General features: G+C 52.3%; 1 protein-coding gene across 2 annotated transcripts in view; it reads left to right on the forward strand.

The window, feature by feature from the left end:
• The window catches only part of GLCE (glucuronic acid epimerase), a 25038-nt gene extending 648 nt beyond the window's left edge, over positions 1–24390 (forward strand). The window contains exons 1-5 of one of the 2 annotated variants that reach the window (XM_027907640.1): positions 2735–2779; positions 7190–7289; positions 16030–16583; positions 19646–19888; positions 22577–24390. In XM_027907640.1, coding sequence (XP_027763441.1) covers positions 16043–16583; positions 19646–19888; positions 22577–23601 — 1809 coding nt within the window. In that variant the 5' untranslated portion in view covers positions 2735–2779; positions 7190–7289; positions 16030–16042 and the 3' untranslated portion in view covers positions 23602–24390. Of the gene's footprint in view, positions 1–2734; positions 2780–7184; positions 7290–16029; positions 16584–19645; positions 19889–22576 lie in introns of those variants that run through there. The other variant, XM_027907641.1, reaches the window with a different exon arrangement.
• The last annotated feature ends 1953 nt before the right edge of the window (positions 24391–26343 follow it).

The raw sequence follows: 26343 nt of genomic DNA on the forward strand, positions 1-26343 counted from the left end.
GCTGGGCTGGGCTGGTGTGAGAGCCGGGCATGGGAATAGGGGCTGGGAATGCCGGGCATGGAACGTGGGAATGGGGGATAAAGGGGACTGGGAATAGGGACTGGGAAAATAGGGCCCGTGGGGTGCAGGAAGGCGGGCTGTGAGATCTGGGAATGCAAGGTGTGAAATGTGGGAATACAGCCTGGAGGGTACGGGAATACGGGCTGGGAAAATACGGGCTGGGGGATGCGGGAATATGGGCAGTGGGAATATGGGATGTGGGGTGCAGGAATCCGAGCTGTTGGATGTGGGAATAGGGGCCCTGGGATGTGGGAATGCCGGCTGTGGTGCTGAGGAACTGCCGGGACCCTTCCAGCCTGGAAAACCCCCAATCCAGGGGGATCCAAACTCCAGGGGGAGTCAGTGGGGATCATGGAGGGCTCCCAGTCCTGGAAGATGCCGGTGTGTGGTGTTCCAGGGGCTTCTCAGCCCTGGAAGGGGGGTGTTCCTGGGACACGGGGTGTGCTCCTGGGATAATCCTGGAATGGTTCGGGTGGGAAGGACCCCAAAGCCCACCCAGGACCGTGGGCAGGGACACCTTCCCTGTTCCCAGGCTGCTCCAATCCCTGGGAATCCCGTGCTCCATCCCGCTGCTTCCCATGGATTTGTGTCTCACCGAGGCCTCAGGGATGGCAGATCCCACCTGGAGGCTCTCCCAGGCTCAGGGTGTTCCTTGGAATGTTGTCCTGGTCCTTAATTTCCCACTGGGAGCTCCAGGGCTGTCAGACCGAGCCTTGGAACTTCCCTCTGGGAGAGCAGGAGTTTTCCAGGTGCCTCTGGAAGGTGCAGGGTGATTCCAGCTGTTTGTGGGAAGAGTCCAGGTGAGGTTGTGGCTGCTGGAACAGGTGGATCGATTTGTTTGGGCGCTCTGGGAATTCTCTGTGGGATCAGTGAGTCCTGAACGGGATTTAATTCCAAGACGTGGCCTGTACGTTCTTTTTTTTTTTTTTTGGGAATTCTCTCCCTCTGGAACAGCAGGAAGAGGAGAAAACCTGGTGATCCTCCTGCCAGGCAGGGAGGAAATTCCAATAATACCAATTTTTCCTGCCAGGGAAGGGGAGAATCCAAACAATACTAATTCTGGGAAGAGCTGAGTGAGGGCTGGGATGAGGAGAACATTCCAGGACTGGATGGACTCAGCTCCTTCCAGGGCACACACCTGTGGAAAACAGGGAGAAATCCCATAATTAGGGGGGAATTTGGCCCTTTCTTTCTCCTGGATAAAACTGTCCAGGGAAAGGCTTTATTTCCCCCGCAGTGACCCTTGGAATACTGTTGGGAATCAATAAATAAAGCCAAGGTCAGGGGAATTCTGCTGATCCAGGGGTTTTTCGGAGCTTTTGACGAAGAGAGGTCAGAACTTCCACGATTATTTCAGCTTTCCCAGCTCCTGGAATGGCTTTGTGCTCTCCCAGGTCAGGAAGGCTTGATTTTATAGGGAATAATTTAAGCATTTTGGGATGGCAGCTTCAGGAAAAAGAGGGAAAAATGTGGGAAAAATACCTCCAAGTGCCATTTTAGGGCTGTGATCCCACGGGAGCAGGAGCAGGGGATGCTCCAGCTGCTGCTTTGGGGCTTTTCCCCTCATTTTTGGGGCTTTTCCCCTCATTTTTGGGGCTTTTCTCCTATTTCTGCTGTTCCGGATCTCGGTTCCCTGGGAAAGGGAATAATGAGCTGGATTTCTCGGAGGTTCCAGTAAATTGGCTCCATTTCCCTGGACTTTTAATTGAGCTTGAAGATGAAAAGGAATCTTCTCGTGGAGTTCCTTTGACGGGTTCTTTGGGTGTTGGGGGTTTGATGATGGAATTTTCCCCTCGGAGCCGCAGTCGGAACTTTCCGAGCCGGTTCCTGCCGGATTCAAAGGGAGTTGACTCATCCCTGAGCTTTGTGAGCGGCCCTGAGGTGGCAGAGGATGTTCCCCTTTCCCACTGTTGCCATTTTGGGATTCTCTGACGCTCCCCAGTAAAATTGGGCCATTAAAGCAATGAACAAACATGGGAAACTTAGCGGTGATCCCACAGAATTCCCTCCCAAACCACGGGAAGCTCCTGGGCGGGGATGAAAATGGGAATGTCCGGGTGGGAATACTGGAGGTGATGATGTGCATGGGAATGAGGCCTTTGGAAAGAAAGCTCCCTGCTCATTCCAAAGGGAAGGAGCTTTTCCATGGGTGTCTCCTCCCGAGTCTGGCACCTTTTCTTCCCCCCTCGTTTGTGGTTCTGGAGTTGAACTTCAGCTGGTTTGGGAAATTTTGGGTTGAGAAGGTGGAAAATGGCAGGGAAGAGTTTGAGAAATCGGGAATTGTGCGTGTGGTCTCACAGAATCCTGGAATCCTGGAACGGTTTGGGTTGGAAGGGACCTTAAAGCTCCTCTTGTTCCAACCTTCCACTGCCCCAGGCTGCTCCAGCATGGCCTGGAACACTGCCAGGGATGGGATGTTTGGATTGGGATTGAGAGATTGGCTCGAGGAGCAAAGTCCTGGATGAGGCTCACCTGATCCCAGGGTTTCCCTGCCCGGCAGGATCCGGTGATTCCATTGGGGATGTTCCTGGAGAAGGGGCTGGGAGGTGCCAGAGCCCGGCACCGGCTCTGGTTCCCTGTGTTCCCTGGGATTTGGGGCTCATCCAGAGCTGAGCAACGCTTTTCCATGGAATCCCAGCCTGTGCCTTCCCACTCCCACTGGCAGGGGGGTTATTCCAGAGCTGGGATGCAGCGAATCCTTGGTGGCCAAGCAAAGTAGGTCAGTTCTTTGGGAATGCTGTGATTAATTTATAAATGCCAGCGTTTTCCTGGAGGAAATGTAAGATCCAGGTGGATCCCAGTGCTCCTTCTCCTGCCACAGCAAAGTGGTGCTTCCCAGGAAACCAAGAGGAGCTGGGAAGGGAGGGAAGGGATTATTTTTAAGCCCTTCTGGAGCTTTTCCTTGAATATGAAATGGTGGGGTTTTGGTGGTTTTTTTTTTTTTCCCCCTTGAACATGAAATGGGTTGAGAAGAGCAAATCCTGCCTGGAATGTAACGATTCCAAAGCCTTGGCAGATGGGGAATTTGTTTCCAAACACCAAGTGTTGGAGCTGTTTAAAGCCTGGCTTTGAGGATGAGCAGCACTCGGGAATGTTCACATGAAGCCTCCCCGGAACTGGAGGCTTAAAGGAACAGTTTCCTCGGGAAAAGGGAGGAATTAGGGAAAAACAACACTTTATTATTGAGGAAAATGACAGTGGAGAGGGACTGGGGACAAGGGATGGAGAGGCAGGACACAGGGAATGGCTTCCCACTGCCAGAGGGCAGGGAGAGATGGGAGATTGGGAAGGAATTCCTGGCTGGGAGGGTGGGGAGGGGCTGGGATGGAATTCCCAGAGAAGCTGTGGCTGCCCCTGGATCCCTGGAAGTGTCCAAGGCCGGGTTGGAGCAACCTGGGCTGGTGGAAGGTGTGGGATGGGATCATCTTTAAGGATGGGATCATCTTTAAGGTCCCTTCCAACCCAAACCATTCCAAGATTCCATGATTTGGTAAGGAATTCCCTCACCTTTACTTCACCAAGAGCCTTGGGACACTTGTTGGTGGGATTGGGATCAGCTCCCTGCTGAGAGCTGGGAGTTCAGGGTGTGCTGGGGGGTTCTCAAGTCTTTTCCCGAAATACCTTTTTTTTAACCTGTATTTTTGGTGGTGTTGGTGGCTGGAAAAAGGGGAACTTTAGGATCATTTGCAGAGCCACTGGTTTGAATTTTTAAAGGCTTTGGTGATCCTGCATTTCCCTGGCACCAAATTCCATCTGTGTTTTTAAGGGAACAGCATCAGGAGCCCAAAATTGGATCTGCTTAGTGCTGGAAAATTAAATATTCAAGCCCTGAACTGCCAGGTTTTCCCTCTCCATGTTCTCACAGCTCCTGGGGTTTTGGGGTTTCCAGGCTCCCACCCATCCCAAATTCTCCTTGGCCCTTAAATCCGCTTGTTTAATCCCAAAACCCTCTTTTATAGATGTTTTTAACTGATTTCAGGGAAAAATAGAACTGTCAGTTCCCCCTTTTCATAGTGTGGGCACAGCTGGGTTCTCCCTGACCTGGATTTTAGAGTTCTGGGTTCTCATCCAGGGTTTTTTCCACTCCAAGGTGCATCCACAGCTCATGGATTTTGCTTGGACTTAATCCCTGCTGTCACAGCTCCTTTAAAATGCCCTTTTCTGACATTCCAGTGAATCAGTTTGTGCTCCAGGACAGCCACGAACCCGGAAAATCCCATTTTTTTCCCTCATTAAATCCGACTCAGACCGGTCCTGCTGGTTTCCCACTGGAGCAAATCCTGATTATCCTGCTGGGCATCACTTGGGATGCACTGAGCTTTAACACCCACAGAATTCCCGACAAGCTGGGCAGGGAATTCCGAATTTTACTGCCACTTCTCCCAAGATTTTTCCCTCAGGCAATTCCAGCTAAATCCAAGAAGATTTTAATTTTCTTGGCACAGTTTTGCAGCATCAAAAAGGATGTGCAGGAAGTCCCCTGGGGCTGCTCTGTGCCCTTGTCTGCCCTGGTTCCAGCTGCTCTGACTGACAGCTCTGCACATTCCCCCTGGAACAGCTTCCCAGAGTGGAAACATCCCTGCCCTGCTCCTGGAAAGGCTCTGCCTTCCCCAGGCAGCTCCAAAAATCCTTTTTTTAATCAAAAATTCAATGTAATGTTAAAAAAAAAACAGTTTAAAAAGGGAAGACTCGTTGCTTTCCTTGCTTTTTTAGGATCCTTTATTCCCACGGGGTTTTGGGAAGGATGACCCTCAGTCCAGGAAGAGGATTCCATGTTCCAGGGGGAATTTGGGCTGTTTGTCTGCGGGATTTGGAACCCACCACGTGCCTGTGGCTCACGTGGATTCAGCCCCAGCTGGTCTGGGACACGGATCCCATCCTGGCAATTCCAGCCAAGGCTCCTCGTCCCCCAGGGCACGGATTTAATGGCTTTGGAAGTTCAGAAGTGGGACAAAATGGACCCAAAGTGAAGTCTGGGGAAGGTCCAAGTGGAGCAGATGGGCTTGAGAGGCAAAACGTGGCCAAAATCCCTCTTTGAGTGATTTATTCCTAAAATCCCTGGATAAACGGGGAGGAACTTTCCCCTCAGCCTGCAGGGCACTGGAAGCAGCAGGATTGCAGCCTGGATTTGGGAAGAGCAGCTTTGCACCCTCAGAGCTGCCCCGAGGCCTCTTCTCCTGCCCTTTCCCCTCTCATTCCCTGTTGGAGCTGCTCCAAGCTCTCCATCCCTCTCCTGGAGGTTTCTCCTGGCAAAACCCAGGGACATTTTCCCCCTTTTTGTGCCCCAAACCAGGAGGAATGTGCAAATCCAGGTGGGACTCGTGCCTTGAGTCAAACCTCCCAAGTGCTGGTGGTTACTCTGAAAAGTTGGCAGTGGATCCCAGGGAAGGGACTGGAGTGGGAAGAGCCTTCCAGAAGGTCCCTTTTGGGAAGGAGCTGGATTTGAGCAGCGCTCCTGGGGTTTTTAGGGCTGCTTGAAACGGTGCCAGGGAAATTTTGGAGCCTTCAGGAGGGTCAGGTTGGAGGGAGAGGCTGAAGAGTGTGAAAAAGAGCAGATCACTCCCGAATATTCCCAAAAAATAAGGGAGGGATTAAAAGAGGAAGAAACAGAGGGAATCTTCAGCCACGGTGTGGGGACATGTGGCACCATCCATGGGGTGTGTGGGGCTGGCTGGGATGAGGATCAGCAGGAATTCTCAGCAGGAATTCCCTCAGGGAAAGGGTGATTGGATGTTGGAATGGGCTCCAGGAGGTGGTGGATTCCCTGGAGGTGTCCAGGGAATGACTGGATGTGGCACTGGGTGCTCTGGGGTGGTGGTGGGTGACCTTGGAGGGCTTTGCTGTGGAAATATTCCCTGATTCCTGCTCCAAAACCTGGGATCTGTGCTCTGGGAGCTCTCCTCTTGGAGCTGCTCTGGTTGTTCAGTGCAGGCTCCAGCAGGAGGATTAGAGGGAAAAATCCCACCCGGGCTCCGGTGGCGTCGGAATAAATTTGGTTTTTGAGGTTAATTCCAGGAGAAAATTCCAGTGGAGTTCTCAGAGGTCCAGGTGGGCGTTGGATAGTGGATAAATGGGATTGAAGTGGCTGGATAAACCCCCTCTGGTGGGATCCAGTTTGCTTAGAGATGTGAAGAATCCTTGGAAATCAAAGCCTGTTCCAGGGAAACTGGAATCTCCAGAGGAGATTTTGTTCGATTGGAGGTTGGGAATTGGATTGGAGCAAGGAAAGGATGCAGGGAGTTAATCAGGGAGGGATTGCTTGGGAAGGGCAGAGCCCATTGAAAGGCTGGATTAGGAGTTAATTCCATGGGATTGAGGTTCCTGGGGAATCAGTGGATCACGTGTGGTCAGGGTGGTTCCTTTTTTAAGGAATGTTCAGCCACATTAAAAGAAAAAAAAAAAAGGAATAAATAATCTGGAAAGCTCCAGGGGGTTTGTTCCTGTTGGATTTGGGCAGGGAAAGGCAACGGTGATAAAAAAGCTGGGAAAAACCTCTGGAAATATTTGGGGGCTGGACCAGGCCGTCAATAAATGTGGAATTTGGGGAGTTAAATCTCCTCTGGAGCTCAGTTCGTAATTCCAGAGGCGTGGAATTGAGGGAGTTAAATCTCTGGAGCTCAGATAAGAATTCCAGAGCTATGGAGCTGGAGGAGTTAAATCTCCTCTGGAGCTCAGTTCGTAATTCCAGAGCCGTGGAATCGGGGGAGCTCAGTTCATAATTCCAGCTGTAATTTCTTTCCCCTCTCCGTTTTTTTCCCTTGGAATTCTCCCCCTGGCGTGTCAGGGCTGAGCCAAAGCCGGGATCCCGTGGCTGGAGCGGGAGCTGGAATTTTCCCGGCGCGTTTCCCGGGAGCTGTGGCCGGGCAGATGCCGGGATTCGGGATTCGGGATTCGGGATTCGCTCCGGAGCTGGGCGGGATGTGCTGCTGGAGGAAGTGACATCCCTGCTCCCGAGCCTGCCGTGATGCTGCAGGGCAGGAGCCGAGCCTGGCGATTCGGCTGCCTTGGGAAGCGCCAGGATTTGCTAAGAGGATTTGAGGGATAAAGGAGGCGAACGCCCCGCTCCGCTCCAGAGGCTCCTCCAGCGCTCCAATCTTCCCTTCTTGTCCCTCTCCCCACGTCCCCGCAGGCACACGGAGACCGAGACCGCTGGGAACCTCCAAGGGATCTCTTTTGGAAGTTGGAAAACCCGGAGATGCGTTAGAATTCCCGGCCCTCCCTTTCCCAAGGTAAGAGAGGAGCCTCTTCTCCTCCTCCTCCTCCTCCTCGTTCCCGGCTGGAATCTGTGCGTGTTTTGGGTGAGCTGGAATTCCTGGCTGGGATTCCAGCCTTTCCCTAAAGGGTTAATGCTGATCCCGGGGAAGGACTCGCAGCTGCAGCTGCACATGGCTCTGCTTCCAGGAGTGGGGGGATAACGGGAAGCGGGAGCTCCTCCAGCTCGGGGTGGGGGGGTTTGGGCTTTCCAGCCTCAATCCCGATTTCCAGAGCTTTTCCTTCAGACTGCGAGTAACTCCTGCAGCGTTCCGGGCTTGGAATGAGCTGGAGGAGGTGGAACCTCACCTGGGGAGAGGTGGGAAGTGCGGAATTCCCTCCGTTTTGGGAGCTGGAGCTGCGTTTCCATGGTATCCATGAGTGACTCCGGTGGGAGGGCTCGGGAGCATCCATGGGAATTATCCCGAGCTCGGGAGAGCAGGGCTGGGGTTGTTCTAGGTGGGAAAGGTGGTAATTCCCTTCCTTTGCACGTGGGATCTCATCATCCGTGACTGAGCATGGAAAAGGCTGGATTGAACCTGTTGTACTTGCAGGGAGGCTTTGGGATACTGGAAAATCCAGGGATTAAACTGGAGCTTGGTTTTTCCGTGGGGGAGGGGGTGGGGACTCGATGAGCTTTGAGCTCCTTCGCAGCCAAATTCCCTGATTTTTATGATCCCACGACTCTGATTTTCAAATACACAAAATTTAGGGATTATTTTTCTCCTTCACCAGTTTCTTTGGTACTTGGGGTTTGTCCCACAACTTCAGGAAAAGCCCAGCTCCAAAGGGGAAATGCCTGAAGAAAGCTGGAAAATCCAGAGGTTCAACTGAGACACAAAAGCTGCTGAACCAGCCAAGTAATTCCAAAGCATTTTTCCGGGATTAAAGGCAACTCCAGGCTTCTCCCCAGGAATTAATCTGGGCTGGTGGGCCCCATCTGGACTGGGGAAATTGCATTTTCCAGGCTTTTCCTGCCGAATTCAGGCAGAATTCCCAAGGCTGGGCTGAGGTTTGGGAGGCTGAGCTGTCATTCCCAATCCCTCCGTGCAGGGAACTCTTTGAATCCTTTGGAATGAGCCACGAGAGCATCTGTGGGAACAATTAGAATCTCCAGGAAATGAATTTTTGATAGTTTGGGAATGCAGGTGGTGTTTCCTGGGAAAGCATCCATTTTGTGTCCAGCCTCTGCTCCGAGCAGCTGGAGTGGAAAACAAACCCCTGGAATCCCTTGGGATTAGGGGGTTGGAACGTTCCCTCTCCCATCCCTTGCTCTGATTCTCCAAGTGTTCTCTGGACCTGTCAAACTCCTGGTCCTTCCCAGGCTTTTCCAGGCTGAACTGCCCATGGAATGTGGGGTTTAAGAGCATCAGCAACGCTCCTGCTCCCAGGGAATAAAGTTTTCCTGCTGGGTTTTCCATCCGTAACCTCTCCAACGTTCCCAGCATCTGCTCCTCCTGGGAGGTTTTGTCTTTAAAGTGGAGGGATTTGGGTATTCTTCCTTCTCGTGGAAGCAGCTGGAGATGGGAACTGGGAGGGGCAGATGGAGTTTTAAGATGATGGAAATTAAAAAGCCTTAATGTGGGAATTTTGCGTATTTAGGAGTCTGGATTAAATCCTGGGGGAAAAGCAGATTTATTCCCATCCTCCTGTTTCCCTGGAAGTGCTGGATGGTCTGAGGCAGGGATTTCAAGGAGGAAATGGGGATTATTTTGCTGTTGGAACTGTTGGATATCGATTATCCCAGAGTTCAGGGTTGGCTTAAGAATCCCAGGGAGGTTGGGAAGGAAGGGATGATGTTGGCAAAAATTCCCAGCTTTTTGGGAACCTTGTTTTTTGGCCTTTGGGAATCACTCCCATCTGGAGCTTGTTCTTTAATTTGTTTGGAAGGACTTTGCAGCAGGAAAAATAGGGAAGGAGGTGTGGATGGAGGAATCAGGGATGTGCCAGAGGGAAGAGCAGCTCAGGAGTTCTTGGCATTGGTTCCACACTTTATTTTATAGATATATATTTTTATACAATCTTACATGTTTCTATATATTTTTGTATCTTTATACTTTCATATATTTTATGTAATTTCATATAATTTATGTATCTTTATATATTATATATATTTTATGTATTTTAAAAATTTTTATATTTCCAATATATTTGTATATATTTAAAATAGCCTTAATATATTTTTATATATTTTTAGATATATTTTACATCTCTTTAGACATTTCATATTTTTATATTCTACATTTAAACTAATATATAATATATACATATTTTATATGGTATCTAATATCTACATATCTTTATATAGGATATAATATTATCTGGTTAACAAGCTATATTATTTTATCTTTTCATTTTCTCTGTATTTGGTGTGGAACAGGATTTTAGCATTTCCTGACAAACCAGGACTGAGCAGCTTTAGTGTCTATTCCAGCCCTTTGCTGTGATAGTAATAATTTATAATGATGATATAATAATAATAATAATAATAATAATAATAATAATAATAATAATAATAATAATGATATCTGCTTTGGGCCTTGTGGAAATAAGGCATTAAATGTGCTCTTAAGCCCTTCAATAATTCCTCAAATAAGTCCCTAAATGTGCTTTAAACCCCCTCAGTAACTCCCTCCATAAGTCCTTCAATGCGCTGTAACGTTGGTTAATCCAGAGCCTGTTCCTGGTGGATTCCACGGTGGATTCCAAGCTGACCTGCCTGGATATTATGGGCTGTGCCAGCCCCCTGTCCCTGCCCTGCCACCGGCAAAGTTCTGCCCAGCAGCCAAAAACACCTTTGCTGCCCACCTGGTGAACTTTGTCCCTCCCACCAGGTGAAATTTGTCCTTCCCACAAGGTGACATTCCTGGTTTGTTTTCTCTCTGGCAGGAAGGCTTTGGGATCAGTCAATAATTAACTGGACTAACAGCTCCCCCTGGCTGGCTTGTGCCCTCGTTTTTGGAGGGTTCTGCTCCCTGGGCTGGTTCTGCTCCTGCTTTAGGAGGTGCCAGAGATGTTGGGAATTCCTGCCCCTGTGTCCTGAGGGGTTACTGATGCTCTGCACTTCAAATCCTCCTTTCTCTTCCCACCATTCCCATTTTGGCAGAGCCTCTCTGAGGGGAAATCCCCTGGAAGAGGCCCAGGAGCCAGCAGGAGGCTGGAAGTGCTTCCGTGTCCTCGCTGAGGACGGCTGGGAGCTGTGGGAGCAGTTCCTCCAGGCAAGGTCACACTGGGTTGTTTTCCCTCCTGGCTGGGTTTGGAGTTTCTGGGTGGCCAGAGCAGGTTCTGCAAGTGTTCCATGCACTGCATCCTTGGAAAGCTGGAATTCCCAAGTGTTCCACGCCTGCTGACACAGAGGTGGCTACAGGAGTGAGGCAGGACTTGGGTAAGGAAAGAGGGACTTTGGACAAGGGCCTGGAGTGACAGGACACAGGGAATGGCTTCCCACTGCCAGAGGGCAGGGAGAGATGGGAGATTGGGAAGGAATCCTTCCCTGTGAGCCACAGGGGGCCCAGAGAAGCTGTGGCTGCCCCTGGAAGTGTCCAAGGCCAGGCTGGATGGGGCTTGGAGCAACCTGGGCTGATGGAAGGTGTCCCTGGGGGTGGGGCTGGATGAGCTTTAAGGTCCCTTCCCACCCATCCCATCCCATCCCATCCCATCCCATCCCATCCCATCCCATCCCATCCCATCCCATCCCATCCCATCCCATCCCAGGATTCTGTGATTCTTTGGCTCCAGCACCATCTTCCCTGAAAACAGCAAGGGCAGAAGTGACACCCCCTGTGGAACCCTGTAAGGTCCCTTCCCACCTGAACCATCCCAGGATCCTGCGATTCTTCAGGAAGTGTCCAGGCACCACCACCTTCCCTGGAAGCCATGGGAGAGCCTGGAATGCAGAGCCTGGGAGCTCTGGGGGTGCAGGAGGGCGAGGTGCTGAGCTGGGCCTGCTCCCAACGCTCCCATCTGCACCCAAAATGCTGGCTCTGAAAAGCCTCTTCCCTTTCAATCTGCAGAACCACCGGGAATGGCTCTGTCCTGCACGAGGCAGTGAGTCCTGCTGGATGTGGGCAGGGAAACGGGACCATCAGCACTTCCATTGTCAGGCTTTCATCCCCAGGGTGAAAGAAAACCTTGGCAGGGGTTTTTTTTGGCAGGGCTGGTGCCAGTTGATCAAAGGGTTAAAAAAGCTCCCCCCAGAGAACCCACCTGGGAGGGAATTCTGCTCGTGGAGCTGCATCTGTCAGGGCTTGAAGGGTATAAATTGGGATAAAATGGTGAAGAGGCAGCAAAAAAAAGGCAAGGGAGATATTAAATATGTGTTCAATAACGTGTTAGGAGATCATGGAATCGTGGAATGGGTTGGGTTGGGAGATTTAGGAGGATCTTGTCCCACTCCCTGCCATGGGCAGGGACACCTTCCACCAGCCCAGGTTGCTCCGAGTTCATCCAGCCTGGTCTTGGACACTTCCAGGGCTGGGATTTGCCCATCACCATCCAATTGTTCTGCAGGTCATTGGAGAGGTTAAATTTGAAGCAGTGCAAGATTTGAGTAGGTTTGGCTCTCTGGAGGAAGAGCTTTCACCAAAATGAAGGTATTTTTACCAAAAATGCAGTAAACTCTTTAAATGTTCGGGTTGGAGCCTCCAGCAGTCCCCAGGCTGAAGGAACATCCCTGGATGTGGGTTCCCTGGATGGGTTCCCTTCTGGAGCTCCCAAATAGCCTCTTGGCTCAGCTGTTCACAAAGCTTCTGGAAGTTTGCTTTGCTTCTCCCCAGAATAGCTGCCTTATTTCATCCTTCCTGTTTATCCCTTCTCCCTTTGAAGTGTTCCTCGCTCCCACCTTTGTGGGGGAGAGGAGGAGGCGACGCTGGGATTGGGATGTTTATCTCCGTGTGAAAATCCACTCCTGCTCCTGCAGAGGAAAAACAGGGAAACCACAGACCTGAGGGGTTTGGGCAGCAGGAATGGATGTATGAATTAGTAACAATTTCATTTGTTTGGGAGAAGAAAAGGATGTTTTCCTGCTGGTTCTACCTCGCTCTCCCAGTGCATTATCCCTGTGTTTGTGTGAATACATCTCCATATTTATCCATTATTCAGTGACATGGGAGAGCTTGGCAGTTTATAATCCATTACATTCAGGCTCCCAGCAGTGATCAAAGACCCCACATCCCTCACAAATCATTCCCTGTTACCTGAAACCGGGGAAGACAGAGGGAATCGTGGCCTCTTTTTGCAGGAAAACAACTCAATAAGGGAACTTTCTCTGCTGCTTGTTCCTACGAACATTTCATCAATGGAATTCCAGGAGAATTAGTAGGTAAATCCCTGGATTCTGTGGATTTGTGTTGTGCAGCTTCTGGAAAAACGTCCCCGTTTTCCAAGGATGCTTTTCTGAGTTAAAAGGGGCCTCTGAAGTCACAGGGAAATCCCTGTAGGTTCGTTCCTGGGAAACAAGAGGCAAGAAGAGAAGAGGAGAAAAGAACTGGGGGTTTGGGAGATGGAGCAGAGGGAAAGCAGGAAGCACAGACGCTTTAACTGCAGTTGGACGAAGCCGGTCCCTTCCGCAACCACGGCGTGGCAAGTTGGGAGCCAAGGAGAAATCTGCAGCAAATGGAGCTGAAGAGTCAAGGATTTAAACAATCTCTGCTGATTTCCTGGAGGGTTTGTGCTGCTGGATGGATTTGCCTAAAATAAACTGCTGCTTGCCTGGGAAGGAGGGCAGAGCATCCCCGAGTGCTGCTCCCTGGGGAGTGGCTGGGGCTGCAGAGCCGGGGGTTTTTAATCCCCCACCATCCACCTCTTCATTAAATGGGATTTTTAAAAGGCAAAGGAGGTTCAGCACCACGTTCCCAGTCCTGGGGGTGCCAGGCTTTTAGGGAGGAGAATTATCCAGGGGATACTGGGCAGGGCCTGGAGCAGGCAGGGGCAGGGGGAATGGGATGAGCTGTGAGGTCCTTCCAACCCAACCCAACCCATCCCAGGATTCTGTGATGGTTGGGGAAGTGTGATTTGTGGGGTTTAGGGACTGGTTTTCCCTCTGGGCATCAGCTGGTGCAGCAGTTGCTGCCCACAGGGAGGTGTAAGGGAGGGACTGGGCAGACCTCGGGAAGCTGCTCAGCTTCCATAAAAAACCGAGGATCTGGCACGTTGGCAGAGCTCCCTCCTGCACAGGAACGTTATCCAAGGCCTCCTCTGCCCAAAAGGAAGTTACACAAGCCTCTTCTCCTGCCTCTGCAGTGATTCCAGGCCCTTTGGAGCCGTTTCATCTCCCTTTGCAGCCCGGGAGCGGCCGTGCCTGCGGAGCCTGCGAGGGTCGGGCTGGGGCGTGGATGGAGGATGGAATGGGATCCCTGCCCTGGATCCCACCCCTGCCAGGAGAGCATCACCCCGCAGTGTATCCCCACATCCAAACCCCCCTCATCCCACAGGATCAGAGTGAACCCTCTCCCAGCTCTGAGGGGGTGGAAGGAGGAGGCAGGACCGGACTCTGACATTCCCAAAACACCCTGAGGAACGGGGTTGGTGGCACCTCCAACCTGGAAGGCCAAGCCAGAAGGGGGTTTGAAGGCCAGAGATGGACCAGTGTGGAAAATGTGGCACTTTGGGAACTGCCTCCTCCCTTCCATTTCTTCCATTCCACGATATCCAGGTGGGGTGAAACCTTTTCTCTCTTGTTTTTTGAGGCTCTTTTCTTCCTCGGGGTTGAATTCCTGTGTCTTGAGGTTGAGCTGGAGAAGGGAAACTTGCTTTGGAAGAGAGATGGAGACTTTTTTTTTTTTGAGGATAATTATGATTTAACCTAAATTCTCAATGCCAGAGTCACAGGATGGATCCAGACCTTTTTTTTTTTTTTTTTTTTTGCCACAGTAAAAGGAACTTTCAAGTTTCAGATTTCAGCTGTTGGACAAACTGAAAAGAGCCATTACTGAGCCCTCCACCCTCCATTAACTGTTTTGAAACGTTGTGCAGCACAGAGGAATCACTTTTTTTTTTCTGATTTCACCACAATTACTACCTCTTGAAAAAAGGAATTCCTGGAGGGGATTCCTGGATACCCTTTGTGAGGATAAACCACTTCAGCCTCCATTAGTCGGGGCTGGAATGAGATCGAGTGCTCCAGGAAATGACAGAAATACCCCTGCAAAAAGAAAAGGAACAACCCAAAAAAAACCCAACAAAACCCCAGATTTGTCAGATTTTACCAGCTGGGTTTGAGCCCCAAGCCCTGGAGCAGAGAGTGTGTCCTCAGGGATGTGGGATGGCCTGGAAGGGGACACAGTTTTGTTTGGAGCAGGGAACCAAAGGATCTGGGAGATCAGAACACAGAATTATTCCAGTTTTTCCCAGGACTCCTCTTTACTCTTCACTGACCTGAAGGTAGAGTTCCCTGGCAGAGTTTTCTCTGCTCAGCAGTTGTTCTGCCCTTGGTCTGGTCATTTTCTGTTGTTTATTGGATATTTAATATTAATCTCCTCCTGGAGTTCAATAATTGGCTGTCATGGATTAAAAAATAATTCACAGTTTGTTCTTCAAGGAGCTTTTCTGTCAGTTCTCGTTCTGTTCTCCTCCTCCTGTTCGTCAGCTCTGGAAGTTGGGAGAAAAAAAAAAAGGTAAAAAAATTGGGATTAAAAAGGTAAAAGGTAAAAAAAAGATTTAAGTTCCTAGTATAAAATCCAGCTCAGCCCTTGGGCTGGACTTGAATAAAGCCAGGATTTGTGAATCCTTTCACTTGGTGAAGCTGCAGAATTTCACCGAAAATGCGAATTCTGTGATGGAGGAACTGCCATGGGTTGTTCCTTCCTGGGAAATAAGTGCCAGGGAGTTCCAAGCATGAAAAATGAGGCATTTTTAGCCAGTTCCTCTTAATTTAATTGGGATTTTATTTCTTCCTCTGCTCTGTTGCTCCCCTAAACTCTGCTCTTTGCACAGGGAATGGAAAAGGTGATGAAAGCATCCCTTGGGAATAGGGCTGGGAATGGGATGTGCCAGTAATAAACTGAGAACATCAGTGAGGCAAAACTGGGGGCTTTGGGGCTTCCCAGAGATTGGAGCTTTGAGGGGAGCAGAGAATGAGGGAATTGCTGATGGATTTCCTGGTGGACACTGTGGGTTGCAGGGAATGCAAATGTCCAGCACTTCCTGGGAGGTAAATCATGATCAGAATTAACTGCGGGAATTACATGGAATTGCTCTCAGGAGGGTGTTGGACCATGTCAGAGAATAATTAGGTGGGACATTGGGAAGGAATTCCTGGCTGGGAGGGTGGGCAGGCCCTGGCACAGGGTGCCCAGAGAAGCTGTGGCTGCCCCTGGATCCCTGGGAGCGTCCCAGGCCAGGTTGGATGGGGCTTGGAGCAACTGATGTTCCCATTGGAGAGGCTCCACCAGGAGCAGGAGGGGTGATGTTCCTGTGGAAAGGCTCCACCAAGAACACAAGGGGTGATGTTCCTGCTGGAGATGTTCCCCCAGGAATACAAGGGGTGATGTTCCTGCTGGAGATGTTCCTCCAGGAGCACGAGGGGTGATGTTCCCATTGGAGATGTTCCCCCAGGAGCAGGAGGGGTGATGTTCCTGCTGGAGATGTTCCTCCAGGAGCAGGAGGGGTGATGTTCCTGCTGGAGATGTTCCCCCAGGAGCAGGAGGGGTGATGTTCCCATGCAGAGTCTCCCCAGGAGCTCGGTGTGTCCCCGCTGACGCCGTCCCCGCTGTGTTGCAGGTATGGTGTGAATATGCGTTGCTTGGCAGCTCGGGTCAACTACAAGACTCTGCTGGTGGTGTGCGCGCTGCTGACGCTGCTGATGGTGCTGCTGTGGAACCGCTGCTCCCCCGGCACGGCCGGCCCCTTCCCGCGGATCCCACCGGGCCCGGAGCGCCGCGGCGGCGCCGAGGAGGAGCCCCGGGGGCACAGTGAGGACACCTCCCCCCAGGAGCAGCAGAAGGCACCCCCCGTGGCCGGGGCTGGGGCCGGGGCCGGCAGAGCCCCCGCGCCCAAGTACGAGGAGATTGACTGTGTGATCAACGAGGAGCACACCGTGAAGGGCCGGAGGGAGGGCAACGAGGTGTTCCTGCCCTTCAGCTGGGTAGAGAAATACTTTGAGGTTTATGGGAAAATTGCTCAGTACGATGGTTATGACAGGTTTGAATTCTCTCATAGCTACTCCAAAGTATACACACAGCGGGCTCCCTACCACCCCGACGGGGTCTTCATGTCCTTCGAGGGCTACAACGTCGAGGTCCGGGACAGGGTCAAGTGCATCAGCGGGGTTGAAGGTTGGTGGAGTGTTTTCTTGTCCTTTGGTGGGGAAATGCTGCTTGGAAATGGGCCCTGCAAAGGGATCGTGGGTTTGGGTCGACGGATCAGAAGCGCCGGGGTCGTCGGGTGCAAAATGTGGGAGGGGGGAATGTGAGGGGGGAGAAGGGAAAAGTTGTGAGGGAGATGTTGGTGTGCAGCAAAGAGGTTGGGGATGAATCAGAGAATCAATCCTAGCTAGACTGGGGTGGAAGGGACCTTAAAGCCCATCCATTCCCACTCCTGCCATGGGCAGGGACACCTTCCACCAGCCCAGGTTGCTCCAAGCCCCATCCAACCTGGCCTGGGACACTTCCAGGGATCCAGGGGCAGCCACAGCTTCTCTGGGCAACCTCATACCACGTTTTCCCAGCTCCGTAGGGTGGCTGCCCATCCCTGAAAGTGTCCAAGGCCAGGTTGGAGCAACCTGGGCTGGTGGAAGGTGTCCCTGCCCATGACAGGGGCTGGCACTGGACGGGCTTTAAGGCCCCTTCTAGCCCAGCCCGTTCAGTGATTCCATGATGATTCCCAGTTTTCCCAGTTGCAGTGAGCTCCAGAGGTGCAGGGACACTGCTCTGGTAGTGCTGCTGCCAGGGTTTGGCATCTTGAGTTGACACTTGAGTCTCCCAGGGAGCCACAATTATTTTATAAACCAAAGGGTTAAAATATTACATTTTCTAAAATAAAAAATAGAACTGCAGATTAAAAAATTATTTTAAAATTTAAACTCAGAATTAAATTTTAAATAAATTTTAGAAGGCCAGCAAGCCTGGCCTTGGTTTGGGAGCAGGCTCCTGCTTCCCTGTGGACACGGATAAATCCATGGGCCGAGCACTGGAACAGCCCAACTGCTCACGGGCACCTTAATTTTGGGGGTTAAATCCGTGAGAGGAGGTTTTGGAGAACAGCCCAAGGGTCAAGCTGCTCTCCAGCCACTGGATTATCCCTGGATAACAGGAAGGTGCAGTCAAACCTTCCCAATTTGCACCGTCACTAATTAACCCTCGGGGTCCTCCCACGGCTCGGCGAGGACCTGACGGCAGAAAATTCTTCTTGGCTTCATATTAAAAAATTAATGACTTTCTGAAGCACTTACAGAGCGTGACACGGTGACCCCTCATAAATTAAAGACCAACTTTCACTTAAGGGATAAAAGCCATTAATTTTCATGCCTCCTGTGCCACTCCCGGGGTGTGGATTCACTGCCCGTCACACGGACACTGCAGGAGCTGCTGGGCCCTGGAGTTCACTGGCTGGGAGGGTTCACATATAAGGAGATCTGTGGGATATGGAATTTTGGGGGGGTGGGGGATGTTTGAGGTTATTCTCCCATTTTTATTGTTATTTTTTAACTCTCGTCCTCGTTACACCTGGCAAGGAAGGGCTGAAGAGGCAGGATGGGAGCAGCGGCCTCGGGAACACCGGGGGTGTTTGGAGCTGCTCCCTGCTCAGACCTTGGGGCTCCAGGGAATTTAACTCTGGATAATGGGGTCAGCTGTCCATGGATGTTGGGGGTTTGCAACCTGTGGTTTAAGAGCCACAAAATGTGACCTGGTGATCTGTTCCCACTTTGGGTTTGTGTTTAGAGGTTGGGAATTTTTTCCAAAGAAAATTCAGGGCTTTAGGATTTCACCCTGTTTTAAACATCCTGTGTTTGCCTCTGGAGGAACATGTGGAAATGAGTCTCCTCCACAGGGTTTGCTCCCGTTTCCCGCACAGCCAGGGAGGGTTTTCCACCCGAATCCTGGGAGCTGGGAAGGGCAGGTGGAGCTCTGCAGGGTTTTCTGCAGGTGCATCCCGAGGATCCTAAGGGAGGGTGCCAGTTTTATATGACACTGAGCTCCTCCCAAGGGTTTCCACGTGAAAACTCCTAAAATCCCATTAAAACCCCAAAAATTCAGGATGCAGGTGATGAACTCTGTGATTTTCCCGCTTGATTCCTCCGAGGTGCCTCCAGGAGGTTGTTTTAGATCTAAAATCACCCACAGCCCAAACCAAGGGAGAGACCTCTGTGAGGCCTTTGGGACAATCCCAGGGAAGGCTGGGAGGAAGCAGCTCTAAAGACAAGGGACAGCTCTGCAGGGTGGAATTAGGGCAAATCCTTCTTGGAGAGCCTGCTGGCTCCTGCAGGCACCACTCCAGGCAGGAATGCTCCCAGGGGAGCTGGGTAATGGGAGGGATTTGTGGCCGAGGGTAAATCGCTCTCTGAGCAGCAAATAACTCTTAGAAAAATCTCCCAATAACAGATGCACTTAATTTGCAAAGATTTACTGACGTTAAAGGGATTGTGGGGATGGAAAAGCGTTTGGGGATTAACTGCTCTCTGGAGTAGGGGGGAAAAAAATCTGTTCAGGCTTTGAAAATGTGTTTTGAGATAAGTGGGAGGCTCCAGTGACAATGGAATGAGGATGGAGCTGGGCTGGGAGAGCTGGGAATGCACACCTGCAGAAGAGAAGGATCCAGGGAGACCTGAGAGCCCCTTGCAGGGCCTGAAGGGTCTCCAGGAGAGCTGGAGAGGGATTGGGGATGAGGCATGGAGGGACAGGACACAGGGAATGGCTTCCCACTGCCAGAGGGCAGGGACAGATGGGAGACTGGGAAGGAATTGCTGGCTGGGAGGGTGGGCAGGCCCTGGCACAGAGAAGCTGTGGCTGCCCCTGGATCCCTGGAAGTGTCCAAGGCCAGGATGGACGAGGTTTGGAGCAACCTGGGCTGGTGGACGGTGTCCCTGCCCATGGCAGGGGGTGGGATGGGATAAGCTTTAAGGTCCCTTCCAACCCAAACCATTCCAGGATTCTGGGAATGTAGGGAAGCCCGTGATAAGGATTCCTCTGCCACTCAAAAATGCTTGGTTTTATCTAGTTATGGATCTTGGTGGGAAAGGGAACAGGTGAGTCCTTGACCAGGACTTTGGTGGTGACCCCTCCCAGCCCCGTTTGCTGCAGGGGCAGGAGCGGTGGGTCTGCAGGAGGCCCTGGCAGAGCTGCAGGGCTGGGGGGTCTGGCAACGTGCTGATCCCTGCTGCTTTCCCTTCCTCCCCCAGGAGTTCCCCTCTCCACCCAGTGGGGCCCCCAGGGCTACTTCTACCCCATCCAGATCGCCCAGTACGGGCTGAGCCACTACAGCAAGAACCTGACGGAGAAGGCGCCGCACGTCGAGGTGTACGAGACGGCCGAGGACAAGGACAGGGGCAGGGCTGGGGACTGGACCGTGCCCAAGGGCTGCTCCCTGGCCACAGTGTGGGACAAAGCCAGGCTCACCGGGGTCAAACAGTTCTCTGCTCCAGGTGGGTGCTCCTGAAGCTGTCACAGGTAACAGCACGTGTTGATTGGCACGTGTTGTGCCAGAGGGGCCTCAGCTTCTTGGGATCGATTCGTGTGTTTTCATTTACCCTTCATTCCCCATCCTTCATCCCCCACCCACCTTGCCTGGGAGCTCACCCCACTTCACTCAGCACCTCCTGGCCTCTGGAGGTCACCTCATCCAGCCCCCCTCATTCCTGTCCCTCTGGAGCTTTGCCCCCATTCCCTCCCCGTCGCTGGATTCCAGCGCTGCTCTGATCCAGCAGAAAGGCTGGCTGTGTTCATGGAGGGGGATGAGGAGTCACAGTCCCTGAGCCTTCCAGCTCCTGGCTCAAAATAGCAGCTGCAGAAGGGGGTGGGAGCAGCTGGGAGGCCTGGGAGGCAGGCTGGGCTGTGGGGTGTGGGCTGTGGGGAGCAGATGCTGACAGATGACAGATAAGGGCTATTTCCAGCCCGGAGCACGTGCAGGGCTGGGACATCTCTCTCCCATCACCGGGATACAACTATTTTTGTAAAATTCAGGGCCTGAATTCTGGCTAAACCCAGATAGAATTACAGAATAGCTTGAGTTGGAAGGCACCCCCAAGGATTAAGTCCCCGAGGACACCCCAAAATCCCACCATGTGTCCGAGATTGTTGTCCCAACACTCTGTGGGGCTGTACCCACTGCCCTGGGGAGCCAGAGCTGTGCCCAGGCACCCTCTGAGGGAAGAACCTGTTCCCAGTATCCATCCCAAACCTCCCTGACACAGCCTGAAGTTGCCTTAAAGAAAGAACAAGAGTGTTTGGGGGTCTCCCAGTTGTTCCCTTGCCTGCATTTTGCTGCCACCTCCCCGATTCCCCCAATTCCGTTTGGTATTTAGGAGGGAAATCCATTATTTAATCCAAGAGTTCCCTTTTTTTGCCAGGCCAGGCTCATTAATAAGGCCCTAATGTATTTTCCCTCAATCAATACCCACTGGAATTAATGAGTCCATTACTTCCAAGGACAATGAAGTAATTTTCCGTTGGCACCTCGGCCCTGGGGCTCCCGGGAAAAGGTTGTCCAACACTTTTGTGTCTTTGTAGTGGATAAATACAGGGAGAAGGGAGGATAAAAGGTCTGGGCTGTGTTCTCTCCTCATCCTTTATTGATGGCTGAGTAATCCATGGCTATGGATATGCATCCACTCCTCGGAGCAGGCCCTGAGTAATGGATTTATGGGTGCTTAAGGCACAGCAGCCACGAGCAGCCTTTAGTTCTTTGCTTCTCCAAACTCTTTTTTCCCCCCTCTTTTATAATTCTCTTTGTTATAATTTATTTACAAGGAACCATAAAACTCACTTGACAGGAATTGTGAGGGGGGGTGGGGTGGGGATTAATTAGGGTTTTTTCCACAGGAGCAAAATGTTGTGGCCCAAAGCGCTCGGCTCCTTCTCTCAAGGCAGATGCTGAGCTTAAAACTCCCAGCTTTTCCTTGAAAAGCTTGGAAAACATGACATTCAGTCACGAAAAATTGGGACTGGACAGCAGAGCCTGTACAGGAGATGTTTTAAAATTCCAGGGATTAGTTTGGGAAGCAGCAAAAGCTGCATGGAGAAACACGGCCGGGGTATTTCCCACATCCCAAAGCAGAAATAGGGAAACAATGGCCTTTTCCAGGAGAATTTTATCCCATGGAAAGCCCTTAATTTGATGTGACACTCTTTAAGTGTTCATCATCCCTCTGTGCATTCAAACCTCCAGGATTTGCTCTCAGCCTTCCAAATTAATTATCCCTTTGATCTCCCTCTGTAGGTTTTGTGGGAGAAGTTGATTTTATATTTTCAAATCCAGAGAACACTGGATTTTATTCTGTGGCAGTGCCTGGGAGCTTTATTTAATTTATAGCTTAAAATTAAGCTGAGTTTTGCCAATGCAGAGGTTAAAGAAGTATTTTAACACACCTGCCTTTATTCCTTGGTTCCCCCCCCCCCCGTTAAACTGATCAGGTTTTGGCACTGTCAGGTTTGGAAACAAAAAAAGTCCCAGAAACATCAGTCCCAGGAGGATCCTAAATCCCTGCTTCTGGCATTCCTGTTTTTTTTTTCCCTTTGCTGAAAGCAGAGCTTTATTCAGGAATGTGAGGCTGCAGCGGCGCCGGGTTTTGGTGTCGTGGTGCCAAGGGAGGTTTTAATTTGGGAACAAACGGGTGCTTGTTGGTTTATTGTGGAGTTAGAGGAGAGGAAAATCAGGGAGCATCTCAATTCTTGCCGTGCCCCATCCTGCAGGAAAGGTCCTGCTCTAGGGAAAGGTGTCCCTGCCCAGGGCAGGGTGGGATGAGATGAGCTTTGAGGTCCCTTCCAACCCAACCCATTCCAGGAAGAGCCCTGTCCCCATCCCTGGGTCCTGCTGGGTCATGGCTCTCCTCCATCCATGAGATACCAGGAACATCCCATAAAACCCTGGATGGAGCCCCTGGCGCTGCTGCAGCCCTTTAATGGCAGGCACAAACAGGTTCTCCCCTTCGCTCCCAGATTTACTTTTATGCTTAATTAAATAATGTGCAACAGCCCAGAAACGACTGAATTATTGATGGGCTGCCCTGAAAGCTTTGGGATCGTGCCTGGGAAGGGGGGGGGGTTACCTGGGGGAGCTGCCAGGCTGGGGGGGCAGCGGCATCGGGGTGCTGAGCTGTGGGCTCTGTTTGCAGACGCCAGCGAGGGGGTGTCCCTGCAGCTGGGGAACAGCCGGGACTTCATCATCTCCTTCGACCTCAAGTTCGTGACCAACGGCAGCGTCTCGGTGGTGCTGGAGACGACGGAGAAGAACCAGCTGTTCACGGTGCACTACGTGACCAACACGCAGCTCATCGCCTTCCGCGACAGGGACATCTACTACGGCATCGGGGCGCGCACCGGCTGGAGCACCCTGACCAGGGACCTGCTCACCGACCTGCGCAAGGGCGTGGGGCTCTCCAACACCAAGGCCGTGAAGCAGACCAAGATCATGCCCAAGCGGGTGGTCAGGCTGGTGGCCAAGGGCAGGGGCTTCCTGGACAACGTCACCATCTCGGCCACGGCGCACATGGCCGCCTTCTTCGCCGCCAGCGACTGGCTGGTGAGGAACCAGGACGAGCGGGGCGGGTGGCCCATCATGGTGACCAGGAAGCTGGGGGAGGGCTTCAAGTCCCTGGAGCCGGGGTGGTACTCGGCCATGGCGCAGGGCCAGGCCATGTCCACGCTGGTGCGGGCCTACCTGCTGACGCGCGACGCCGCCTTCCTGGGCGCGGCCCTCAGGGCCACCGCGCCCTACAAGCTGCCGGCGGAGCAGCGCGGCGTCAAGGCCGTGTTCATGAACCGGCACGACTGGTACGAGGAGTACCCCACGTCCCCCAGCTCCTTCGTGCTCAACGGCTTCATGTACTCGCTCATCGGGCTCTACGACCTGAAGGAGACGGCGGGCGAGAAGCTGGGCCGCGAGGCGCGGCTGCTCTACGAGCGCGGCATGGAGTCCCTCAAGGCCATGCTGCCGCTCTACGACACCGGCTCGGGCACCATCTACGACCTGCGCCACTTCATGCTGGGCACGGCCCCCAACCTGGCCCGCTGGGACTACCACACCACCCACATCAACCAGCTGCAGCTCCTCAGCACCATCGACGACTCGCCCATCTTCAAGGAGTTCGTCAAGAGGTGGAAGAGTTACCTGCGGGGCGGGCGGGCCAAGCACAACTGAGCTGCCACCAAAGCCACCTGCCGGGTGATGGCCCCGCTCCCCTCCGGACCTGTCAAAGAAGTGATCCTTAGAACTGCTCTCCCGAAATCCTCGCATTCCGGAGTGGGAACCTTCGGGGTTCGAGGGGCTGGGGCCGGGGAGCGTCACCCGTCCTCCGCGCTCCGTGCTCCTGAGTTTGAGGCCGGGTTTTGTTGGGTTTTAGTTTTCCTTTTTTACAGGGAAATGTTTGCAGAAGCCATAGAGGTCTCGAAAGCCCAGGCCTTGCCTGAAGAGTTAATCCGTGGCCTCTCAAAGTGAGTTTATGATGTGTCTCTGTGGGAGCAGCTCCTGTGGTGTGACGCCGTCGATGTGACTTCACTCGTAGCCCGGGTAGTGCACAGTGTATCTTTTAAAGGTTGGGGGGGGTGTTTTTTAATCGGAATTTTATTTCTTGGGGTGAAAAATACACATTTTTTTAAGTTTTTCCCAGTCCTCTGGCTGGAGATCCCTTAGCTGCAGGGTTCCTTCCCAGACGTGCGGGCGGAGAAGGCGCGGCCGGCGCCACGTAAGCACAACTCGGTGGGCTCCCACAGCCCCCAGAGCCTGAGCCTCATCACCCCAGAGTCACCATCACCCCTCACTGGTGTCACCCCGGAGCTGGGATCCCTCGTCTGGAGCCTGATGTCTTGTCTTGGGTTTTGTAATTCCCTCTGGGAGGTTTCTGGGAGCTTTGGCTGCTTCTATTTGGGGAGGCTCGTCGGGAGTTGCTGAGTGGGACGTGGGGCCCATCCTGAGTCACACAGGAAGGTCAGTCGGTGTTAATTAAGGTTTTCCTCTGGGGATTTTAATTTTTAACCTGCTTGATCCGTCAGACATTTTAGAACTTGAAGTTACCCCCGAGGGCTTTAATCCCTGAGAGGTTGTGGCTGGCCCATCCTTGGCCAGGTTGGACAGGGCTTGGAGCAACCTGGGGTAGTGGAGAGTGTCCCTGGGTTGGAACTGGATGAGCTTTAAGGTCCTTCGATCCCAAACCATTCCAGGATTCCATGATTCACTGTCTCACACTGTAAGGGGTCATTACACCTCCAGCAGTGGCTTCTTGGGTGTGATTTGCCTTCGTGGCTCTGCCAGGTGACCAGTGGTCCCTGTGCACGTCCCAACCCAAACACTGGGATGGGGAAAAAAACAGGTGGATTCTTCCCGTGTTTCCCAGTCCCACATTTACACCCACGTTGCTGTGAGGTGTCTGGGGTGATCCAGAGCAGTCAAACCAACCCATGGCATGGTTGCACCAGGGGGTTGTTTGGTGACGTAGCAAACCTTGGCTTCTCAGCCCTCCTGGACGTGCTGGGGTTCTCTCTGACCCCAAACTCATGGAGAGGACACGGATTGACTGTGGGGCTCCCGCTGCTCCCATTCCATGCTGTCCATGGAGCTGGGGCTTCACACGTTCACCCAAAGCCCAGGGAGGCCGGGCACGAGGACAGCACCCATCTCCATTTGAGCATTGCTTTGATTTTTGATGCTTTTTAGGAATTTCTGGCGGAGATTTGAAGCAACTTTTGAACTACTTGATGTTCCAGCCCACGCTCCCACCACACGGATCCGTGTGGGACGTGGGGGTGGAGGAGGAATTTCAATACCAAAGGTAGCAGAGGTGATTTTTGTTACATATCTGTGCGCACACAAAACCACCCTAAAAACGTGCTTCCCCCCCAAAAACTGCTCCTTCCTGCAACATCTCCCTCCTACTGCTTCCCTCCATCTCGTGCCCCTGTGGGAGTCGGAGAATCTGGGGAGACCCCAGAGATGGTTTTGGTGCCTTATGGAGGCCACAGTTTTCCAGTTTTTGTTGGTTTTTCCCTGGTCACATCCAGTTCCAGGATTGGGGCGTGGCTGATCCAGCTTGGCAGCACCAGCTGGCCCTGCCAACACCAACAGGACATGGGTCTTGTCCTCCCCACAGTCCTTAACATCCCATTGCGTTTTCTTGGCCTTAGCACAGGTGGAACTTCAGGGGTGTCCCTGCAGAGGTAGCAGAACCGTGAGGAATCCGTGTGGTCTTCCTCCTGGTATTCCCATAGCTGAGTTGTGCAGTGGAAGAGGATCACTGGACACGGTGCCCGAAACTTCATCCAATCCATTTCAACTGGGGTGTTTTTTTTGGTTGGTTTTTTTGTTGTTTTGGTTGATTTTCCCCCTTCAAACTGGCCAAGATCTTTGGCACTGAGCCCTCGGAGCCCAGGCTTCGACCCGAGATGTCGGCTCTGCCGAACCCACTCGCGGCTGGCACCGGCTCCCCCCGCCCAGGGGGACACAAGCACAACCCCCCCCCAGCGGGCAGGCCGCTCCCTGGGAGCTGCTGTTCCCACCCCCCTCCTCGTGGGGCTTCGATGTGCTGGGCTCTCCCTGCGCCGCCGTGGCCGTGTGGGGTGTCTCCCCGTGTGGTAAATATGCAATAACTTGTTTACAGGATGCTCTGGGCAGGGTGGTCCTTTGTAAAGCTGTACAGCCTTTGCAGTCCAAGCACAATGTGCACAGTTAGTTTTCTATTCAGCCAAACCTGAGTTTTTTGCAGCAGGGAGAGGTTCCTCTATGTTTCTATATGACGTGAAATGGGTCAACGTTTGTGCTTCGTGTAAAAGCTGCTTTATAAGACTGTAAAAATAAATTTTTTTATCTTAAGGCGAACGGGGGGGGTGTCTTCTTCTCTCGGGGTGGGTTCCTGGTGGGAGTGATTTCTGCTGAACCTGCTCTGGTTTG

The sequence above is a fragment of the Empidonax traillii genome, unplaced genomic scaffold, assembly GCF_003031625.1.
Source record: "Empidonax traillii isolate 1590-97213 ecotype Southwest subspecies unplaced genomic scaffold, ASM303162v1 scaffold1507:size98983, whole genome shotgun sequence".
Lineage (NCBI taxonomy): Eukaryota > Metazoa > Chordata > Aves > Passeriformes > Tyrannidae > Empidonax > Empidonax traillii.